This window comes from Oryzias latipes, chromosome 4 (assembly GCF_053564925.1).
Source record: "Oryzias latipes strain Hd-rR chromosome 4, Olatipes_Hd-rR_3.1".
Classification (NCBI taxonomy): Eukaryota; Metazoa; Chordata; class Actinopteri; order Beloniformes; family Adrianichthyidae; genus Oryzias; species Oryzias latipes.
In genome coordinates this window covers 35201108-35224206 of record NC_136240.1, presented here as the reverse complement: position 1 = coordinate 35224206, position 23099 = coordinate 35201108, and the positions used below count along the sequence as shown (strand labels likewise).

The window sequence follows — 23099 nt, the reverse complement described above, 5'->3', positions numbered from 1 at the left end:
GCTAGATTAAAGTTAGATTGTTTTGTAAGTCTTTTTAAAATATATATTTTAACATTTTAGCTCTATATTTATTTATCAAACAGATGTCTTTAAATAAATAAGAAACAACAAAAACGCTAAGATTTTGTATGTTTTGACAGTGGCGCTTTAACAGGTCGGGCTTTAGGACCAGGAGGCCGCCGGTGTGGCTCCGGTGTGAGGGGTGTCCATCATTATGCTGATGGAGGTCACACACCTTTCTTGCCTCGCCCGGAAGACGGAAGGCGCAGCGGCATTTCCCCGTCAGCGTCCGTGAAGCCTTTACGACCGAGCCGCTCCGGTCCTCTCCCGTCCGCAGCTGTGAGTCTCTTCATGCCCGCCGCTAAATCCCGCTCCGCCGCTGTTTCACCGGACCCCAGACCTGTGGCATGAGTTTTATCAACAAATGGAGACGAACGGTGAAGAAGGATGACGGGAAAAAGTGAGTGTCGTTCATGAACTGTCGGTAATTTTCGGTTTCAAAGTCAAAACATCGATTTGACTTGACTTTACAGTAGTCACGGGGGTTCTCGCCCGCCGTTTATCTTAATTACGCTAAAGATAAGATAGAAGGCGGGCTGGTCTTTATGAAGCGCGATCCGTTTCCACGCGCTTTTTTAAGGAACATCGACAATTCCCATGATGTCCGTGAAGCAGAAAGAAGCGCCTTCGGCTTTCTGGTGTCTGTCAACGCTTCAATTAGGTCTGTGTTTGAAGGAGTCAGCAGCTTGTTGGACAGCATTACTGTCGCTCTGCGGTCGGGCAGAACCATGATGTTCATGTGATCCTAATGTTTTGGATGACACTTTTATGTCTAAATGCTCATTTTAGCTGTGGTCTCACATTCTAATGTAATACCGCCTTAATTACGGCGTAATCCGGGTTCTTCTCAAACTATAATTTCTATTTTCTTTAAAATAACTTTGTTTTAAGAACCCAAAACAGTGTCTTTTTTTAAATGTAAGCATTTAGATCTTTTTTTCTTCAATGTTTATTAAGTCTCGGTTTCTTATTTATGTTTGGATTATTTTTTTTTAAATCTCCTTTCAGGGATGCCACGCAGGCACAAGACGTCCCTGATGATGTGGACTCCCCGGGCCGGTATGGTCACATTGTCCTTACAGCCATATTTTCTTACAGTCAGAACAATAAGTTGCGTCACAAAAGGAAATAAAAGAAAAGGCGCATAGAAAGACAGAAAGAAAGAAAGTTCTGCGTGGATAGATGTAGAGATTAAGGTGGCATCGGTGAAGCTGAACTGTCTCTCTGCTCCATTTTTTGCAGGTTGTCAGTCATAAACGGTCCAAACATGGATCCCATTATTACAGACTTCAAGTAAGTATGTTTTAAAATGAAAGTTTTCTTTTCAGACATGTGGCGAGTCCACATTCCTTAGCGATAACCATCCTATCCTTCCACAGTTTACTCACACGGCAGGTTTTTGTAAATTGAACTTTCACCAAAATCACCTTTTCTCAAACTCCATAAATCAGAAAACCACAAAAGCAGGAGCATGGGAGTGACGCTAAAGACGATCATGTTCCTCGAACAATTATCCCTGAGAGAACCCTTTTTGTTGCTATTGTACTCCATAAATGCCATCATGTTAATTTTTTGCTGTTGTTTTTTGATTTCAGTTTACGGCTAGAAGACATGAAGGGTTGTCCAGATCCAACAAGTCCCTCAAATGGGTGAGATGAAGCTCTGAACTTGGAAAAGATAGATACTCACCACATGAAGTCATTAATATTCTGTCAAGGTTTTTAATCTTTGTTTTTATTGGTGTTTTTTGTTGAGATGCATATATTTAAGATGAAGATGGTGAGTTTAGATGAAAAAATCTGGAAGAATTTAGTCAAGAAAGAAGAGATAACAGTAATATTTTAAATAACTTTCAATTATAGACATGTTTTACAGAAATTTCCTTTTGTTTTGTCTCAGTGAACCTTAAACCTTGAAATGATCACAGTTGTCCCCGTGCTGTAATCTATCCTTAATACTGTCATAATTAATGAGGAACGTTTTGGAGAGCACAGAAGAGAAGATGTGGATGTTGTGGAGCAGGAAGCGCTAAAGATCAATGAGGATGAAGTGAGGAAGACCTTAAAGAGGGCGAAGAGTGGAGGTGTGAAGAGTTTAGGGGAGGCGGGAGTAGAGTTTCTGACCTGGACAGACTAGAAGGTGAGGTTAGACAGGAATCTCTGTGGATCAGCATGTTTGCAGATGACACTGTGATCTTTAGTGAAAGCAGGAAGCAGGTGGAGAAACATCTAGAGAGGTGGAGGTTTGAACGGTGAGGTTTCGGGGAGCAGAGGTGAAGAAGGTCCATGAGTATTTTGGTCCTAGAACAACAGAGAGTGTAGGAAAGAGGTGAAAAGGTGTCTGCAAGCAGGTTGGAACGGGTGGAGGAGGGTTTAAGAGGTGCAGAAGAGATGTAGACGCTGAGGTTTATCTTTGGGACCAGGACTGAATCCATCACAGGAACAGATCACGGTAGACGTTTTAGAGACAGTTTGAGAGGAGGAACAGTGATGGTGAGAGGACGATGAGGTTGGAGCTACCAGGAAAGAGGAAGAGGTTCCTGGATGTGGAGGAGGGTGGTTGGTGAGGAAAATGCAGAGGAGAGGGTTTGATGATTCAGTGTGGCGCCCCCTAAAGGGAGCAGCTAAAAGTCAAAGATTTAACTGAAAGGCATGAAAAGGAAGTAAAAAACTTAAACCAGGAAGAATAAAATATGAAATAATATGATTGTGTCATCAAGTGGTTAAGGATACAAAAACAGGCTGTTGATTCATTATGAAGACTTTAGAAAACATAGAAATATTTTTTTTTTGTCAAAACTATAAAAAATGTTTTTCTATATTCACTCAGCTGATTCAATATTATTTGTGGATTAATACGTGCGAAAAGCTCAACAATGATGTTTTTTTTTCTGTTGATGTTTAAAAAAAATCATTTTATCATGAAAATCTTTACACTCCGAATATTCCTGTTGTCAGTCATCTCAGCTGCTTTTTTTAAGTTTGATTTATTTTATTTCTCTTGAAAAAATAATCATTATTTATTTTATCCTATTTTCTTTGTTTTTATTTATACAGTTGACTCACAAACTTATGACAAAGTATTAGGGGCCACCATCAAAGAAAAATAAATATACGAGGAGAAGGTACTAAAATTATGAGGGAAAATTTTTTGTAAAAATATAAGAAAAGAGTCAAAGATTTACGAAGTTTTAAAATTATGAGAAAAATGTTGTAAAATAGGGAGAAAAAAGTTAAAACGTTCAAGCTGAGAGAAATTCTTACAAACATGAGAAAAACGTGTAAAATTATAAGAAAAAAGTCAAAATTTTAATTGAATTAAGTTGAGCAGTTATTACTTTAGAATTTTACAAAGTAAAGTCATTCTTTTTAAACTTTTACATTTAAAATGTTTTAGCACAGACAATCTGACATAAACTTTGTTGCAGGACATTAAATCTCACTAAATCAGTTTTACTTTAATTTTTTTTTAAGAAATGATTTTTTTTATTTTAGAAAAAAGTATGTTTTTTTCCTTGCAGAAATACGACTTTTTAAGTCATAAATGTAGGATTTTATTTGAGTTTTTTTCTCACAATTTTACGGCTTTATTCGTTTATTTGCTTTCTTTTATGGCTTTTATCTTTTCTGCTCACTTAAATTCAGTTTTCAACATGAAAAGTTGAAGAAAAATGGAAGCCTCTGTGTTCTGACAAAGATTCAGTGCTTGAATAAAACTTTATTGACGTCTGCTTAGCTGACGGCTGCTCCTCTGAGCACAGAACCTGGATGAGGTCAGCAGATGTGACCTGAAGCCAGGGAGGAAGTGACTCTTCCTCACGCAGTGACGTGTCATCCGTTCCTCCTCCGGTTGACCTCGTGTTCGAGTTAATTTTGATTCCACACGAGGCGATGAATCAGGGTCCTCGTGGTTTTCCTGACGTGCTCACGCCTCAGACGGAGGCGCAGACTGAAATGCTTCGTTCACATTTTGAACAGAAACTCAAAGCAGGCGTTCGGATAAAGCCACGTGTGCTTCCTGCTGTGCTGTCCCCTCTCAGGTTTTTGGTTTTTTTTGTGGGGTAGTTTCAGAGTTGCATGTTTGTCCATGGGTTGCAGATTCAAACCCTTTTTATCTGGACTCACTGCAGTGTTTCTGCAGCACGTCGGACCCCAACCATCCAGCCCTGCTCCTCCTTTTTGGTCCCTTTCCCATCACAGATCCATCGTTCCAGTCTTTCCATGACTAAAGTTTTTGGAGTTTCCCATCTTACATAAAAGTCCCGGGCTGTGAAATCCTGTACATGTCGACCGCCGCCTCATATCCGTTTCAGCCAATAGGAGCAGAGAGTGCGGCGTGTGATGATCAGGAGGCGGGGCATGTTGTGTGTGTGTGTGATGGTCATCCCAATCTTATTAGGAGCTGCTGTTGCTGCTACGTCCCTCCTCCCTCCCTCCCTCCCTCCCTCTCATTCATTCCTCCTCCTCCCTCCTCGGTTTCTGCCCCCCTCCCACTGTGTCTGCAGCTACAGAGGGAGGCGCAGATCATTACGCTGCACTGCTGGTGACTCCTGCGACTCTCCTGCTGCTTTCCTTCTTTCTTTCACGCTTTGCCAGATGAAAATGTCAGGAGAGGAAGACTCTCTCTCAAATGGGTAAGCTTGCCGCCGCCCGTCACGGCCGGACGACGCCTTCGCCTCTTTTTCTGCTGCATCACGTGAGCGGGACTTTGTGCGTGGCGTTTTGTGGCGTGCTGAAAAACTTGTTGGCTGTCTGATCGGGGCCATGAGGAAAACAGCTCTGATAAGCTTTTCCCCAGGCGGAGCCCGCAAACTGCCCCTCATCCCTCTGGCCCCGCTGAATGCCTAATTGCTGGCTGGTTTGCACGTTGAGCTTGGTGCGCCCCCCCCGATAAGGATCCTCATTGTGCAACTGGAGAGACAGAATTGCTGACTTGCAGCTCTTATTAAATTATTTGGACAATGCTTGGCATGCTGCTCGTCCTGAATGCAACAGGCTCTGCTGCTTCTCTCTGCGCCTTTTGTTCAAGTCTTCAGGATCCCCCCCCCCAGCTTGTTTTCCCAATCATCCCAATATAAAGATATTGATTGTTTGTTTTCTCATGAACTTTGGCAGCACAGTGTTCCCTGTTGGTTTACCGATGAGGTTTCCCCATCGATCCAAACCGTCTGAACTGACGGCTTATGGTTATTATCTGAGGCTAGCAGCCGATCAGACTCCAACTTTTAGGATTTGCACTAACCGGACCTTCAGGAATCATTTGTTCTTGATTTTTTTCCAAATGTTTTTTTGGTTAAAAAAGGTTTAAACTACGGGAAAATGTCAGTTTTATGCATTTTCACTTCAAATTTTGACATTTGCAAATGGAATTTGTCATTTCTTTTCTAATTTTTCCTCATTTAATTTTATTATAGGGAGGAAAAGTTGAAAGCAAATCAAGTAAAGATTTAACAGACTCTGCGTTTTCAAAAAATGTTGATGTTTTAAGCAAATTTAACAGATTTTTCTCTCTCCATAACATCCAATTTCCAAATCTGCTCACTAAGCAGGAAATTATGATTAAAAAAAACACAGTCTAAAAATGGAGCAACTTACAAAGGTTTGTTTATGCAATAACATTTAAATAATATCATTCTGATAATGTTAATTTACTCTGCTGCTTTGAAACCATCTAAATGGAGGTTTACAAACGTCAGAAAATGTTATTAATACATTTAAATAAGCTGAAATGATCATTAATTTGATCAGAATTCAATGAAAATTGATTGAAGCAAATAAATGTTGATCCGGTAGTTAACTTATTTTTAAAATGTATGAAAAATGTACTGAAATATGGATATAAAAGTACCTGGAAACGGCTTACAAGAAGCTTTTCTGCACACCAGCATTATTTATGGAAGAATTGAACAAATCTATTGATACGATCATCTTGAAAGGGCTTTAACATGAGTTGTAAAGAGAAAAAAAGCACGAAAGTGACAAAAATGCAGTGGGAGCGGCCACTTAGTGGAGAATCCTCAGGTCAAACTTGTTTGGCTCGTCCAGATGGAAGCAGATTTACTTTCTACTGCCTTATTCTTGAAACTTCCTGTTAGTTTCCTTTTTATTTTATTTGCTCTAAACACAGTTTAAGGGCAGAGTGTAGGATAAGCTAATTATTATAGCTGATGGCTTTTAGTTTTGTTAGTTAAAACCCTTAGATAATAATTCAGTTTGGAGGATGAAGCCTGAAAGAACCCACTCATGTGGTGTTCTGCTGGAGACGAGTGTCACTCATCTGTGTGGGAAGCTCAAAGCAGCTGCCTCTGTGACAGAGTCTGTGCTCTTATTGTGAAGCTCAATTTGCTGCGAGTCATATGGCGAAGCCGGCAGTCACCCGCATGTCATTAGCCAGAAGAGCTCGGAGCTGAGAGGGAGGCCGTGTCCCCGCCGCTGAGAACGTGCACGAGTCTTCTGCAGCCGTGTCCCGCTGAGAACGTGCACGAGTCTTCTGCAGCCGTGTCCCGCTGAGAACGTGCACGAGTCTTCTGCAGCCGTGTCCCGCTGAGAACGTGCACGAGTCTTCTGCAGCCGTGTCCTGCTGAGAACGTGCACGAGTCTTCCTCAGCCGTGTCCCCGCTGAGAACGTGCACGAGTCTTCTGCAGCCGTGTCCCGCTGAGAACGTTCACGAGTCTTCTGCAGCCGTGTCCCGCTGAGAACGTGCACGAGTCTTCCTCAGCCGTGTCCCCGCCGCTGAGAACGTGCACGAGTCTTCTGCAGCCGTGTCCCGCTGAGAACGTTCACGAGTCTTCTGCAGCCGTGTCCCGCTGAGAACGTGCACGAGTCTTCCTCAGCCGTGTCCCCGCCGCTGAGAACGTGCACGAGTCTTCTGCAGCCGTGTCCCCGCCGCTGAGAACGTGCACGAGTCTTCCTCAGCCGTGTCCCCGCCGCTGAGAACGTGCACGAGTCTTCCTCAGCCGTGTCCCCGCTGCTGAGAACGTGCACGAGTCTTCCTCAGCCGTGTCCCCCTGAGAACGTGCACGAGTCTTCCTCAGCCGTGTCCCCGCCGCTGAGAACGTGCACGAGTCTTCCTCAGCCGTGTCCCCGCTGCTGAGAACGTGCACGAGTCTTCTGCAGCCGTGTCCCCGCCGCTGAGAACGTTCACGAGTCTTCTGCAGCCGTGTCCCCGCCGCTGAGAACGTGCACGAGTCTTCTGCAGCCGTGTCCCCGCCGCTGAGAACGTGCACGAGTCTTCTGCAGCCGTGTCCCCGCCGCTGAGAACGTGCACGAGTCTTCTGCAGCCGTGTCCCCGCCGCTGAGAACGTGCACGAGTCTTCTGCAGCCGTGTCCCCGCCGCTGAGAACGTGCACGAGTCTTCTGCAGCCGTGTCCCCGCCGCTGAGAACGTGCACGAGTCTTCCTCAGCCGTGTCCCCGCCGCTGAGAACGTGCACGAGTCTCCTGCAGCCGTGTCACTGCGTCTTTGCTCCAGAGATAACACCACTGAAAGCCCAATGGTCGACGCTTGGATGCTCTCTGTATGTCATGGTTTCAGGTCGGTCATATTTCATCCGTCACGTGACCACGCCATAGCGTGGTCACGTGACGGATGAAATATGAGGAATGTGCAAAAGCATGTGATGTCATTATAAGATTAAAATCCCGTTTAATCAAAGTAAGATTTTTAGCTAAAAGAAATGTGTTATTTTCCATTTTCAATGTGTAAAACGTGTGTAAGAACATGTAACAATGTAACAATGTGTAAGCTTGTTTCTTTTTGGTCATCCGTCTCATCTCAACATGAGGATCTCATGGACGTCTGCTTTTCTCGGGCAGGTGCTCGCGCTCCGACCTGTCGCTCGCTCTGGAGGACTGCATGGCGGCTCTGGATCAGTTCCTGAAGAATGAGTTCGAGGAGGCGCAGGCCCGCCTCCGATGCAGGTGAGGAGCTGATGCTGACAGCCAAACATGATCTGCATCGTATTTGTTTGAAGAGAAAGTCCTGAAAACAGCAGATTATGGCTGCAGGACTTTCACAGAACAAATGGTGAACATCACTCTAGTCTGCCTCTGTTAAGTTGAAGTTCCTCTTTGTCAGGTTGGCATTTTCCAAAGCTAACCTTGACAAGTATGGCTTAAATTTAAACCTTTTTTTATAATCAAGTATTTAGGATGATCACAAATTTCAAAATAAAAGCAAAAAATATTTGATGTTGGGAAACAAAAAAAGGAAAAAAATGTCTGATTGGTGTTTTTCCTTTTTGAAAACGGATCTGTAGCATCATTTTAAAGATTGTGTTCTAACCACACAACTGTCTAAGTCGTAACGTTTTGCAAAAACGACCAGATTTGATGAGGTGAAAATGTGTGAGGGCCAAACTTCAGCCGCACATTCTTTGAACCATTTTAACAACATTAAATGCAAACTTAATGAACATTTATTCACGATTCACCAATGTATCTAAATACATTTGAACCCAGGTTATTGTCAGTTTGTCCCTCTTAGCTTGCTGTAGACAGTCTCTTGGTAAATTAGGCAGACAAGGTGGTTCCAAAACTCTGTCCTGGACGCCGTTGTCCTCACTGCCAACCTTCTTCTTTTATTTCCACTTGACATAATAGAAATGAGCTAGAAAGTGTCACACGACAGTGTTGCTGTGGATTTAAAATGACTTATTACTAAATGTAGCCAATCACAATGAAGAAGGCGAACACACAGTTTTCAGAAAACGCTGGGAGCTGCATATTATGGATGTTATGGCAGGAGCCTGGCGGCCTGTGGGAATTTGAATGTGGCCCACAGGCCGGACTTTGGACGGATCAAAATGAAGCAAGGAGGTTTCAAAGAAATCAAAATAACATCACATCATCAACATCAACCTCACAATTTAGAATGGGTTTGTTCTACACTACAAAAGCAGGTCATGTAAAAATAATTCAAAAATTCTTTTTTATTTTTATTTTTTTAACTTGTCCTGTCCAACAGCTAGGCAGGCAGATGAGAGCTGAGGGCCTCTTGGGTTGGACATATTTTACTTTAACATGAGGGGTTATTAACCTTCAGACAAACCAAAGGTATGTCTGAATAAACCCCTTTTGGAATTGAGGCCAAATTTTATTAATTTCAACCATGTTTGAAAATCTTTGGTGTTGGACCGGACGGAAAAGGAAAGAGGGGAAGAAGAGAGAGGGACGTTAGAGGGGGGGGGGGGGGGGGGGTTAGGAGGGTGATAATAGGAGGGGAAGGGGGAATAAGACAATGAAGCAGCATAGAGCAGACAGGTTTACTGGTTTTTTATCGTTACGGTACAGTTCAAATGTAGTACAAAAAGGGCGGGGCCTGTTCACACACACTCAACTATTATCAACACACCTGCTAGCTGCAAAAATGTCCACCTGTCAACATGTACACAAAACAGATAGTGTTCACACACGCATACTTATGCCTTTAAACCAACTAGTGTGAAATCTTTCATTCCTTCAATCATGCAAACTGTTAGTGCAAAGGTGAGCTAACACCTGAGCGCAGGTGAGTGTTCATGTTCTTCTAAAATGGATGGTGGAATGTGAAAAGAAGGAGGAGGAGCGCCCAGCCACCCCCACACCCATACCCCCGCCGCAGCAGCAGCAGCAGCGGCAGCCGGTACCCCCCCGACGCCGCACGGGAGCAGGCAGGGAACAATCTGCCCCCCGGGCGACCAAATCCGCCACCCAGGCCAGGGCCAGCCGGACTGCCGTGAGGCCCCCAGAGCCAGAGAGCAGGGAGGCACGGAGGGAAAGAGAGCGCCGCCCCAGCCCAACCAGGAGAGCAGCCCCCCCACCGCGCCAGGAGACCCCAGCACAGGGCCCCACCGGAGAAGGGCGCCCACAGCCCCAGACGAGCACCCCATCACCACCCAGGAGTTCCGGGCACTCCCCCGCCCCAACCCCAGGTACGAGCCCGGACCCCCCCAATGGAGACCCGCTCCGCACTCCAGGCAGCCATCCGCCCGGCCCACGGCTGGACCAGGGAGGAGCAAGGCAGGGGCCCGCCGCCCCCGCCCAGGAGGGGGACACCCCGGGGAAAAAGGGGGGCCCACAAGGGGTGTTGTAAACATGGCCCGACCAGGCTCGGCCACAGTTGGAAATTTGCCGGGGCCCAGCGCCTAGGGGCACGGACCCGAACCCACCAATTCAAAAATTCTTAAAAAAATCTGCTACCGGGGAAGAAAAATTGATATGTCCAAGAATTCTAAAGAGATAAATATTTTGTCAAACTATTATTTTGTTTTGGAAAACTTTCTTGATAAGGTTATTGTTCTTGCAAGACAGAAAATAAGACACTTTTTTCTTTTTACTCTAAGATTCAGTTTTTGCAGAGTTTAGTCAACTTTAAAATTGAAATCCTTTAAATGTCACATCATTGGTAGCCTTTGGGATTTCCTGACCCACTGAGGATGTTTTTTCAGGTTGTTGACTCTCTTCTAGTTTCTGCATTTCAAGAATATCAAGAAAAAGGCTTTTTTTGGCATAAACAGCACTTCTTATGGAGACTAGGTTTAATGCCCTTCAGCGATGCAAACGCAAACCAGTCGGGACAGAAGCTGAATATTTCTGCCTCATTCGTTCATCTTACTGCTGGAGAATCACACAAACATCTGAGCAAGAATTTTCCCTACAACAAAACCAAAATACGCATCCAGTTTCGAGTTTAGAGAAAGATCATCTAAGCATCTGAAAGTGTTGTTTGGCGTCAGCTGTTAGAGTAATAACTGACACCTAGTGACTTGAACGGTTCCTGTTTCCTGCTGATTGATTTCCTTTTTTTTCCTTCTGTGTGGAGTTTGCATGCAGTTCGTGACCCTGTGCGGGTTTCTAAATGTGTCCAGGGTGTGGATGCGGTAAAGAATGAAAAGTCAACAAATATATATTCCAGTTCGTTTACAGCCAAAGACCTTTGAACGCTGCAGGAACGCTTGGGAGATCCATGAACGGGACTGAAATCAGGAAAAACACCAAAACACGGCAGTGGAAGGACCATGATATGGATGGAAGTTCTTTCCTTTGTCAGCAATAAAACTCTGTTTTTTGTTAATCCAAATGTATTCTTAATACACAAAGTTTTTGTCTTTTTTGTTGTTACAAAAAGATTTAATTTCATGTCAGTTTGATGCTTAATGAACGTCCAACAACAAGATCCCCTGGTATCCAGACGCAGAACGACGTCTGTTCATTTTCTGGTAATTATTGACGCTCTTTTGAATGAGACGACGAAGGTGTGCCTGCCTTTCTAAAGGGATTGGAACCGTCACGAAACTCTGACAAAGGCTTCAATGGGACGTTACAGACGATGCTGCTGACGGCTGAACTCACATCACAGCTCCGTCTCAAATAGTTTTGCTGCTCCAGTTTGTTACTTTTACTTAAGCCAGTCAGACGAACTGCAGCAGACGTGTTTTGGTTACTCAGCCGGTTCTTCCACCTCTGTTGTTGCTGCGTCATGGTTGTGGTTATTGTGTTTTCTTTATATCTGCATTTTCTTTACAAGATTTTTTTATCTTTATTCATTTTTACATTTTTTTTTGCCTTTTTTTTCTCATCCGTTTTAATTTGTACACTGCAAAAACTAAATCTTAAGTAAAACGACTCTTGTTTCAAAAAAATTCTTTCCTGTTTTGCCAAAAAAAAAGATCTTATCAAGAAAATTCTAATCTAATCTAAAAAAATCTAATCTTAGTTTAAGGAAACAAGTTTAAGTGACTGGAAATTTTTTTTCAAACTAAGAATATAGAAGATGATTTTTTTTGTTTTGCTTAAGGAGAAAATCTTTCAAATTTTATGGATTTATGACTTATTTCTACGGGGCCTGTTTTTGCAGTGTAGTTTTTTCTTCTCTCACAATCCTTACATTTAACAGATCTTCATTTATTTTGTTACAGGGCAAACACGAGGACCTAAATTCTCCGTCTTGTCCTTGTTTTTTAGAATATATATTTATAATATATAGTATGTGACCTCATATAGAGAGTAAACGTAAGCAGCATTGATGCTGATGCTTCCAGGTTTTCAGAGGTCAGCAGTGAAAGGTCGCAGAAGCAGATCCACAGCATTCCTGCACACACACCTGTATGCTAACAACACACTAAGCTCTTTTTTTCACAGACGTCACTGGGGTTTAAAAAGATCTGAAACTGGTTAAACGTGTGTCTCTGCTGCTACAATGTGTGTTACGCAAACGCCCCATAAAAGCCATTAGGGAAACAATTTAAGCAGAGGGTGTGATGTGGCTGCGCAGCTGCTGCAGCTATAAATACACACAGTTTTTCTGTCTTTCAGGTTCCAGACCACAGCTGTCTGCTGTTAAGATGGAGGCCATCTTAACATATTTTATTTATTTTTTTGCAGGACAAAAGACAGCATGTACCACGCTCTAACCTACGCCACCATCCAGCAAATGCAGGCCATGATGACCTTTGACCCCCAGCACATTCTGGCGGCGGGCAGCACCATGAAGGAGGCGCAGACGATCTGTCAGCGGTGAGGCCTCCCCACAGCGTCAGAGTTACACGTCGCCTCATGCTTTGCAAAGAAACCAGGAATCAGCTGCAGAAACGAAACTCATGAACGTAAAAACATCTGAATGTTGGTGCAACGTTCAGATTAAAATGTTCACCACAAGATCAGCAAAATTCTGGCACAGTTTCAGTAGGTGTACCACGTGTAGAATAGTAGCACTAAAAGTGAGGGAGTACACTTGAAGTTTACTTTTTATCTACTATCTTTATATTGTAAACTTAAAATGTTGAAATTACGTTTGAAGAAGTATTTAGTATACTTTATACATGGTCTGTAGTGGTGGTCTCCAGCCTTTACCGGGCCACAGACCGGTTTAATGTCGGACAATGTTTTCACGGACCGGTCCGTAGTTTGCGGCCTCGGCAACACACCTCCATAGAAAGTCCTTGTTAACGAGCGTTCATTCGCATTTTGGCCTCTCAAAACTTTCATGCGTCGCCACATAAGTGTTTAAGTCTGTTTTCGGGCTCTGCGTACAAAACGCGCCGCCGTTGAGCGCGCGGTGAAAGTTAAACCGGCTGAACCTTGACCGATCGAGGGCTTGGATTGGGTCGGCACGTACGGATGGCGTCCCCTTAAATTCACACAATTGCCAACCGTTGAAGTGATCATGAAGGAGAAATTAATATTTGTGGTTTGAGCTCGACTGAAACTAGAAAGAAAAAGCCTGGAACAAGATTCAGCGCTTTGATATTGTGCACTTTTGTTGGTACATGCGTTAGTATGGGGTAGCGGCAGGCCAGTGTGAACACCGAATGCCATGGGAGTCAAATGAGTGCAATAGACACAGAACTGCCTATAAGGCTGACTGCAAAAAGACAAAAAGGGACAATTTAGAGTCATCAGTTCATCTATGAAGCATGTTTTTGGACGGTGGGAGGAAGCCGGAGTCCCCGGAGAAAGCCCACGCGTGCACGGGGAGAACACGCAAACCTTTATAAGCAACCAACGAAGCACAGACGAGCTCACGTACGCCCCCTACAGTTGTGGCAGAGCTACTGTCTACTTCACCTGGTGTCTTCTCATATAATTCAGATTCTCATTCAATATATCTACATATATGTAAATATGTAGATATATTGAATATCACCCATAAATATCTACATTAAAACTATTTGCATTGTTATCGTTCACTGAATTAGCTGTGATTAAGCAGAAAATGCACAAACTACAGTATAAAATGATGATAATCATACATATAAATGGCATTTGTAGCACAGATCAGTGGACACATATTCATTTGATTATTACCGTTCATCTTATGATGGCAGGTGAGGATGACGGATGAGACACTGCCACCCCTGCCTGCACCCCCCCCTGCTCATTTTGACCTGAAACAGCAGAAAGTGTCCCATCAGCTCTCTCTTTGTAGGTCAGCTGAGGTCAGAGCTGCAGCTTCCTACTGACAGCTGTGAAGGCTCATGGGAAACAGCGGCTGGTTTTGTGGGAGCGTCAGCTCACAGCTCAGCATCCTGTCTTCAGCAGAACTGAGCTCAAAGTTTCTAGAAAAACACAGTGAGGGCGGAACTGAGGGGCCTTCGCGGTGCTGCATCACTTTAACCCTCCTATTATCCTTGGGGTCAATTTGACCCCATCCAATGTTTATTATTCAAAAAATAATGGGTGACTTTTTTTTCAATTGCTTCATATTTCATGACTTTCTAAATTGATGGGGACAACTGATTAAGCACATAATTGCCATGATGATATTTTGTCAATGTGCTGAACACATATTGCATGCATTAGTGTTCCTCTGGGGTCAATTTGACCCGGGTAACCACAGAGAGAAAAATAAGTAAATAAATATATTTACAAGAGGAAAGAGGGGGTCACCAACATCCATCAACATGCTTCATTCTGTGAGAGTCATGAATGTTCACCCAAAATTAGAAAAGATTTGGATGAAAGATTTTCCGGATGCACTAACTCTAAAACTGAAAGTTTGTCCTGATGGTGGCGCTAGAGAACAGATCAACTCACTGATAGGTTTCATTATCAAGGGGTTATTTCTGTATTCAACAAAAAATGTGCCTGACACAAAAACCTGGTTGACAATTTTATGTTTATCATTTTCTGGAGGCAAATATCCCTGGGGTCAGATTGACCCCATGGGTAAAACGTGTTTGTAATATTTGAGGATAGTAGGAGGGTTAACAGTCTGAAAACCTTTTTGTGTCGTCTGTCAGGTACCGGAAGAAGTCCAGTTTCAACAGAAACTTCACAGAAGGTCTGTAAAGTCCTTAGACCCAAATGTGTTTTTTGTCAAACACTGTAAGCCTCTATGCACACGTGTGCACACCTCATACAGGCGTGTGCATGCGTGCACACGCGTGTGCATCCCTTCTCTGAAGATGACGCTGACATTTTGCTCTCAGAGGAACTCCATGCTGAGGTGTGCTACGCCGAGTGTCTCCTGCAGAGGGCAGCACTCACTTTCCTTCAGGTCAGTGTTTCCAGGCTTTACTGCTCTGCCTCCTTTTGGTTCATTGGTACATTCATTATATATATTTATATATATTAACATTTCCCACAGGATGAAAACATGATCAGTTTCATCAAAGGGGGAATCAAAGTGAGGAACAGCTACCAGGCGTACAAGTGAGAATCTGTCCTCTGTAATCTGACTCTTCCTTCACAGTCGCCTTTTTTTAAGCCATCTTGTCCTCTTGCTGTGTCACGGCTCTTCTTCACGTCACAGGGAGCTTCACACTATCCTCCAGTCGTCTGGATACACTAAGGGTGACGACCACAGGCACTTTGAGGGGGGTGTTAAACTTGGAGTTGGAGCCTTTAACTTAGTAAGTTGCAGCTAAATCCAAAAATGTATTTTAAAAAGAAAGAAAAAAAGTAGTGTATTTATTCAAATGAAAGAGAAGCCAAACGGCGCCATGATGGGAACCTCCTGGTGCTTTCATGTTGATTTTGGATAACGCCGCTCGTCTGCTTCCTGCAGATGATTTCCATGTTGCCCACTCGGACGCTCAAGCTGCTGGAGTTTGTCGGTTTCTCTGGCAATAAGGTGAGGCTTTGTGTGACAATATTTGATTTCAGACGTGTGCTGAAAGTCCCTCTCCTACTACAATTTCCCAATGGTCTTTTAATTATGCTAAGACAATTTCTAGCCAAAAAAATGTCATTTTTAAGACATCATTTCTGCAGAACAGCAGGAGTTATTTGTAAATTTACCTCTAAGTTGGCGTGCTAGAAAGCGTCTGCCGATATCCCATCATCCCTTTGTTTACACTCTCTCCCGCCAGCTTACAGCCCCTCAAACCCCCAAGCTAGCATTAGCCGTGCAACAAAAACGGCGAGCAACAACAAGCCAAACAGCCGTACAGTTTTGAGCCTGATGTCAAATCAGATGAGGAAAATAAAGACGTTCGTGGATCTTTAATAAAGAAATACTCAGATTTACAGTTTTAATCTAAAATTCTGTTACATATGTCCTCCACCGTGAGGAAAATGCTACAAAACACCAAAAACCACATTTTCATTGGAGTGGGTCTTTAAAATAAAAGATGGGACAAAATAAAAATCCAACAAATATCTGAAAGTGAGTGAGAAGACGTTAAATTAGCCTCATGAGTTCTCACCGCCATGCCCTAGACCAGGGTTCAGTCACCTTCAACACTTACAGCCATTCGGGTTTCCCCTTTTAGAAAAACGAGACACTGATTTGTATTTATGCTACTGTTACTGTAGCCATAAATGTAAATGAACTGTTGATTTTTTTTGGCCATAAATAAAATAAAACAAAACAAAACAAACAAAAAGCCTTGAATTTGTTCAAATCTAGAAAATGTGCCTCACAGTCTGGTTGTGTTTACAGACCTCCATTGATTGTCTTTGCTACCCAGAGCTCAGAAATCTGTCCGAAGCCGCACTGCTTGGTGGATTATTGGAGCATTATTGACCATTTCGGTGGCCTTGTGGTGGAGTGTCCTCCCTGAGACTGGAAGGTCGAGAGTTCAGATCAGTGGTCGAGTCATACTAAAGACTAAAACGGGGACCTCCCTGCTTGTCAGACTGCAGTAAGGGATTAGATTAAACCACCAAAGGGTTTCTCAGCTGTGGCTGCAGCTCCCCCTGGGGTGGGGTCAAATGCATAAACAAATGTCAATCACCAAGAGGCGTGACGGCTGATGGGACTTGAACTTAACTTTATGGGGACAGTAGTCAGGAGCTTCACGGAGTGGAACTCTGTGCTTTAAACATCTGTGAGTGATTGGAATGAAGTTTGACTCGTACAGACAGAAACGGAGACAAATTTGACACACATTTGAATTCATTTAAATTCTGTTCGCCAACAATCTCATAGTCATTTTGAATGTCATGAACATTTACAGACGTATTTAGACTTTGTATATGTACGTACCAGTCAATAATCATACTTCTATGCTTGCTCTTAAACGTCTTTAGGTTTGGACTTTGTTTTAAGGTTAAACCGGTTATTCCACACAAAATCCATTTCTTTTAGCAAAATGTACTTTTTTCCCTTAAACTTTTCTTTCTTTCTCTCCTTTTAATAAATTAATTTTGTATATGTTTTGGTAATGAATTTTCTTCTGCTTTTAGGTGTGCAATATTCTACCAAATCCCAAAATTTGAGTTATTTTGATTGTTAAAAGCGCAATAAAAAAGCGATCAGTCAAATAAATCCCTGGTGTCATTAAGGTTCAGTCAGACTGAGAAGATGATGAACTTGATTTAATCAAACCAGATTTTCAAGAAAAACATATATGTGAGGATCTTTAGGGTTTAATTATCTGATGGATCCTTTTGCAGAATATCTTAAACATACTGACTCGTGACCAAACTCCCTTCTGTGCGTTTGCTTGCAGGAGTTTGGACTCCAGCAGCTTCATGAGGGCTCTGCAGAAGGCACCTTCAGGTCTTTCTTGTGTAACATGCTCCTGCTGTGTTATCACACGTTCATGAGCTTCATTCTAGGTGAGCTTTGACACATGCAAACCTGCACACGTGCTGCTTCAGAGACGCAAATAAGAGGGTTTTCTGACTGTTTTCTGAATCTCTTTGGCAGGAACTGGAGAAGGAGACGCTGAAGAGGCAGAGAAACTCCTGAAACCATATCTTGAAAAATATCCCAAGGTTTGGCAGAACGACAGTCACCATTTTCTGCTAAATATAACATGTTTTTTATCTAAAGTTAACTTGTTTGACCTTTTTTTTATCTGTAGGGATCCATCTTTTTGTTTTTTGCTGGTCGAATAGAAGAAATCAAAGGCAACCTGGATGGGGTAAAACATTTTTCCCTGCTGAAAACGATATTGTGCTGCGCTGCTGTTAGAAATATCATCATGACTGCAGCAACTGTTCTGTTTGTTATAGAAGAAGTTTCATGACTGCTTTTATTGAGAATGGAGGGTTTGAGTCAGGCCACCTCAAAACTGATCAAAAGAATGAATGAAATCTGCTTTCTGACGCATTTATGAAACTGAAACCAAGTTCCACAAAGCTATATTCACATTGTCATTATTGTTATTACACAGTACTTGTTGGGGGGGGGGGGGGGGGGAACCACAAACTTGTGATTAATTGATAGAATTCTAAAGACGTGAATGATGAATGACGCGTCACACCTGAAACCCCCGTGCTCCTCTCAGGCTATAAAGCGGTTCCAGGAGTGCTGTGAGGCCCAGCAGGAGTGGAGGCAGTTCCATCACATGTGCTACTGGGAGCTGATGTGGTGCTTCACCTACCAGAGGCACTGGAAGATGGCCTACTTCTACGCTGACCTGCTTAGCAGGGAGAACTCCTGGTCCAAGGTGGGAAATAACACTTTAAAAATACCAGCATCCTCTGATGCCAAGGTGAACCACTTCAGACTGTTTCATGAGGTTTACTGCTGTGGCAGTTTAATGCTTTTATACCCTCTAGTTTTTAGGTTTGGGCTTATTTTATTCAACTGTAAAACTTTGGATTTTGCAAAAAAAAAGAAAAGAAATCTAGAAGGAGCTGCGTTTCCAGAAGAAAATGCAGGTTGATGCTATATCGCTGAATAAAAATACAACTTAAAGGGGAATAATTGGCAGAAAAAAGCAATACAGAAATGATCAAAGTTGACCATAAATAAAGTCAAAACAGCACAATAACAAAAAAAGATGTGTTTGTGAAAAAGGACAGAGCCGGGTATCGAACCAGCGAGCTTCTGCTCCAAGGATTACCCATGTATTTCAATGGAGGCAGAAATCCTGGAATTTCAAGGATTTCAAGAACCAAAAGTCACAGCTGGAAAAAACTGAAAGGGCTGATCATTTGAATAGTTGAATGGTTCCAATAGATGAACAATTGTAGAAGGAGTTAGGCGGTAAAAAAACGGAGGAAGATACTAGAATAAAAAGAGAAACAGGAAAACAATGGTTGAAGGATTTATAGCATTCAACTTTATGGTATTCAACCAACTAGAAACTGTTTATAGAAACTGTTAATAAAACGTGTCTCAGTCTATGAAGAGGAGAGAGGGTAGAAGATTAAAGCTCTGCTAAATTATGTCTTTTCTATGTGTAAAGAAGTTTTGTTTCTTGAAAAAATGCAATCAAAACACTAGTGATTTTGCTCAGAGAGAAAGTTTTGTTACAAAAATCCAATTTTGTGTCCTTCAGGCCACATACGCGTACATGAAAGCAGCTTACCTCAGCATGCTGACGGAGGATGACTGTCTAACCTTTGGGGAATCTGCTCCAACTCTGTTCAGGTAGGAGAGCAGATGCTGCTAAAAAAACTCCCCAGACGTTCTTGCTCTCACTGGAAAGTGCTAGAAAAGGACTAAAGGTCTGGATAAAACCACAACTCCCAATCAGCAGTTTGAGGAACGATTAGCATGAAAGCAACAAGAATAAAAGGCACCAAATTTGGCAAATATATGTCTGAAAAATATATCATGTAAAGAATTAAAATAAAAAAAGAGAATGTATTTGGCTTTAATGTTAAATTACTGATCTTAAAAACTTTCTAAAAACTGACACTCAGAATTTTTTTTACAGAAACGCAAAAAACATCTAAAACTTTTTAAAAATGGTGCAAAACTTCTTAAAATGACAGCGAGGCTGCAGGTCTAAAGAAAAACTAATGTCAAAATGTTTTTTACCCCGAAAAAGTTTTGATTTTGTCAGCTTCTGAATAACAATATATTTGCACAATAAATGCATGTTCGTGTCTGCACTACGCTGTGATCCAGGCAGGTTCCTGGGCTGAAGCAGAAAATCGCAGGGAAATCTTTACCAACGGAGAAGTTTGCCATCAGGAAAGCCCGCCGCTACCTTGCAGAAAACCCGATTCCTCTTCCTGTCGCTCCTCTGGTCAGTACCAATCGATGCCTTTGAGCTGCTCCAGCGTTTTAACAAAGAAATAGAGTAACAAAGCAGGAAGGTGGCTCCTGGATGTAGTGACTTCTTTGTTGCTTCTGCAAATGTAAAAAAAAGCAAGAAGCAAGTCAAATCTTTGCCATAGTTACTCTAGAAAAGCTGCAAATACAGACCTATAAATGCTTCCTTCAGATTTTAGGAGAAACTTTGTGCTCTTTTTTTGATTTAAAATGACAAAAACAAAAATCAACATATGGAAATCCCAAAGAGATCAGGTTAGTCGTAAAGCAGCATGGGGAGAAAATTACAAACAAGGAATAATTTAGCTGCTGATGTCAAGACTTTATCTGAGTTTATGGAACTAAATGGTTGAAGGATCTGCAGGAATGACCGTTTGTGGTGCGTGTTTGTTTGTTATCCAGGAGATGATGTACATTTGGAACGGCTACACGGTCATTGGAAAACACAAAGAGTTAACTGAGGGCATGCTGGCAACTCTGGACGAAGCACAGACTGCGCTGGAAAGCTCCCCAAGTATGCAAAAACACTCGCTTGAACTCGCTTTTTGGGTTCCTTATTATTTATTTGTGTGATTTATTTGAAACTGTGCATAAATTCCCTTTTTAATGCATCTTCTATTAGGGTCGGAGTACTCCACAGATGACCAGTGCTTGATAAGCTTCTTGAAGGGGCTTTGTCTCAAACACATGGGGCACCATGAGGAGGCTGAGCACTTTTTCACCCTGGTCCTCTGCAAGTCAGTAGACACGAGTGTGGGGTTGGGCTGTGCACGTGTTCACTGCTAATCTAAGCATCCGCTGCTGTTTGTCTGTTTTCTGCAGTGAGGGTCAGATCAAATATGACCATTACCTGGTTCCCAACGCTCTGCTGGAGCACGGTCTGCTGTGTTTGGAGCAAGGCCGGAGAGCTGAAGCCATGAAACTCTTAGAGGCAGCCAAGTGAGTCTTGTACCTGCAAATTACCTGCACAGAAAAATCCTTTTTTAAAGACCCACTCCGATGATTATTCTGTTTTTGGTGTCTTTAACGTGTTCTTTGTGACATTTTTCTCTTGATGGAGGACATTTATAAGGAGAATTACAATTGCATTTCTGAACATTTTATTTATTTAAATTGTTGCGAATCGGGAGGAGACTTCAAAATGCCGTTTATAAAAGAGCTTATTTGTGAACGTTGAAAATTAGATCAGAGTTCTCGGCAACGGGGATGGGAGGGCGGAGTCGCTCCACGCTAATGGTCCCGCCCACAACTCTGAGGCGAATTTAATGAACTACTGTCACTCTGCAGAAACTATGTCCTAGAAAACGATACAGGTTTTATGACTTTTTGGCTAAAAACGACATCATCGTAATGAAAAGGCCACTGGGAACACTTTGAAAATGGATCCATAGATGATCGGAGTGGGACTTTAACCTGTTTCCAGTGTTTAAGTGAAAAGTATTTTTTGATTTGATCACATCATATTCAAGCAGACTTTAAAAAAAATTTTTAATTTAATGTTTTTTGGTTTTTTTTTAAATAAAAAAACAATATAAAATGCTTTTCCTATATGTTTGTTTTTGAAGCGTAAATATGTCAATAAATGTGTTCTATTCCAGAAACAATTTCAAAAATTACTCCATGGAATCCCGGACACACTTCCGTATTCAGGCTGCTTTGCACAAGGCCAAAGCAACGGAGGAGAATGGAGTCCAAACGCCCTCAAGCCCATGAAAGGCAGCAGACGGGGACGCCAAGGCATCAGTCCGTCAGAGCAGTTCTGCCGGTTAGCGGTTTGTGTTTCTTCATCCAGAGTGTAGGAGGAAGAGGAGGCTACTTTTGCCCCCGTGTTCTGCCCTATAGATGCCCATCTGTTCATCCAAAATACAGATCCAATGAGAAATCTAAAATATGCAAAAATGCTTATGAAACATTTACTGAGACCATCCACACTATCCATGTGTGATGTTTATTCATCTCTTTTTCACGACCTCCACATGACAAAAACATACATGTAGCCAATAAACCCTCTTCGCTCTGCACCCAAGTGGCAGGCGCACATGAAAAGATGCACATTTGAGTTGCATGCAGAAATATTTCTCAAAATGCATGGAAGGAATTTGGAAAGAGGGAAGTTATCTAATCTTCCAGTGATGAAAAGAGAATTTGACCTGTTTCACCACAGATTTACAAAAATGAGCTTCGACACAAACGTCATTGCAGGACCGCTGAGCCTGCTCCTTACTTTAGTAGTCATTGTCTACAAGTAAAGTTTTACAGATCAAAACTCCTCTGATCAACCAAGTTCTGAAAGTTAGATTAGTCGGTAATTAAATACACGCTTGTGTCATTTTTAGTTTCTACCTAGTACTTGGAACTTTCTTCTCGTCTCTCCACTGAAAAATGGTTCAAGTATATTTTATTTTTTTCTAGTTTTGACACACTTGCAAACAATTCCTATTTTTTGTAAATGTGGTATTCGGTGCATTTCCATGGCACCATCTGTCATTTTTAAAGACGTAAATGTTTCTCTTGGAAAAGCCATCCTTTCTCCACTGATCTACAAGAGCACACAGACCGCGTCTGCCTGCTGCATGAAATATTTGTGGTTTGTCAACGTCATTTGTTCTGTCTTAATCAGCTGATCTTTCAAAAAAGACTCCAAATTCTCTGTCAAATCCGTTTGTAAATAGGCTCCCCTTTTGAATGATTACTGGTTCGGTTACTAGGAAAACTATCTGCAAAAGGGTTCAAAAACACAAACTGAGATGGTGTCAAGTGTTGCAATTAGAGCACGACTGTTTTAATAATAGACGAGTACGATTTGGGATCCGACTGATGACTCGGAATCAGTTTCAAGTTGTCTTTTAATGGTGATGGAAATTTATTGTTATTAGCATCCCAGTTGCGATCAGTCGCTAGAATATTTCCATAGTGTATAAAAAGTTGCTTTTTAATTATTGATGAGGCTTATTTTTATGTTGACCTGGGGTGGCAGACAAAGCTGTAAAAAAAAAAAAATCGAACCCAACATTGTGTTTATACGAAGCTGTATGATGGCATGGCTGTCAACCACAAAGAATGACTTTCCTGTAAATGTCACTGTAATTTATAATAAATTGTTGAGAGCAAATAAATGTATTATTTGTTGTTCCTTTTCTTTCATTTCAACAAAACGGATTT

General features: G+C 42.2%; 1 protein-coding gene across 2 annotated transcripts; it reads left to right on the top strand.

The window, feature by feature from the left end:
• The first annotated feature begins 138 nt into the window (after positions 1 to 138).
• On the top strand, positions 139 to 23053 carry ttc39a (tetratricopeptide repeat domain 39A). Of its 2 annotated transcripts, XM_011474557.4 has the most exons (21): positions 139 to 460; positions 1069 to 1119; positions 1303 to 1353; positions 1656 to 1709; positions 7874 to 7978; positions 12422 to 12553; positions 14779 to 14819; positions 14968 to 15035; positions 15126 to 15190; positions 15291 to 15390; positions 15546 to 15611; positions 17434 to 17542; positions 17634 to 17701; positions 17791 to 17850; positions 18217 to 18378; positions 19216 to 19307; positions 19791 to 19911; positions 20340 to 20451; positions 20560 to 20674; positions 20760 to 20876; positions 21536 to 23053. In XM_011474557.4, the coding sequence occupies exons 1-21, from the start codon at positions 408 to 410 to the stop codon at positions 21648 to 21650; spliced, it is 1857 nt and encodes a 618-aa protein (XP_011472859.2). In that variant the 5' UTR covers positions 139 to 407; the 3' UTR covers positions 21651 to 23053. The 2 variants fall into 2 exon arrangements, with proteins under 2 accessions (XP_011472859.2, XP_011472860.1); XM_011474558.4 differs by lacking the exons at positions 139 to 460; positions 1069 to 1119; positions 1303 to 1353; positions 1656 to 1709 and adding an exon at positions 4462 to 4693.
• Positions 23054 to 23099: the final 46 nt, after the last annotated feature.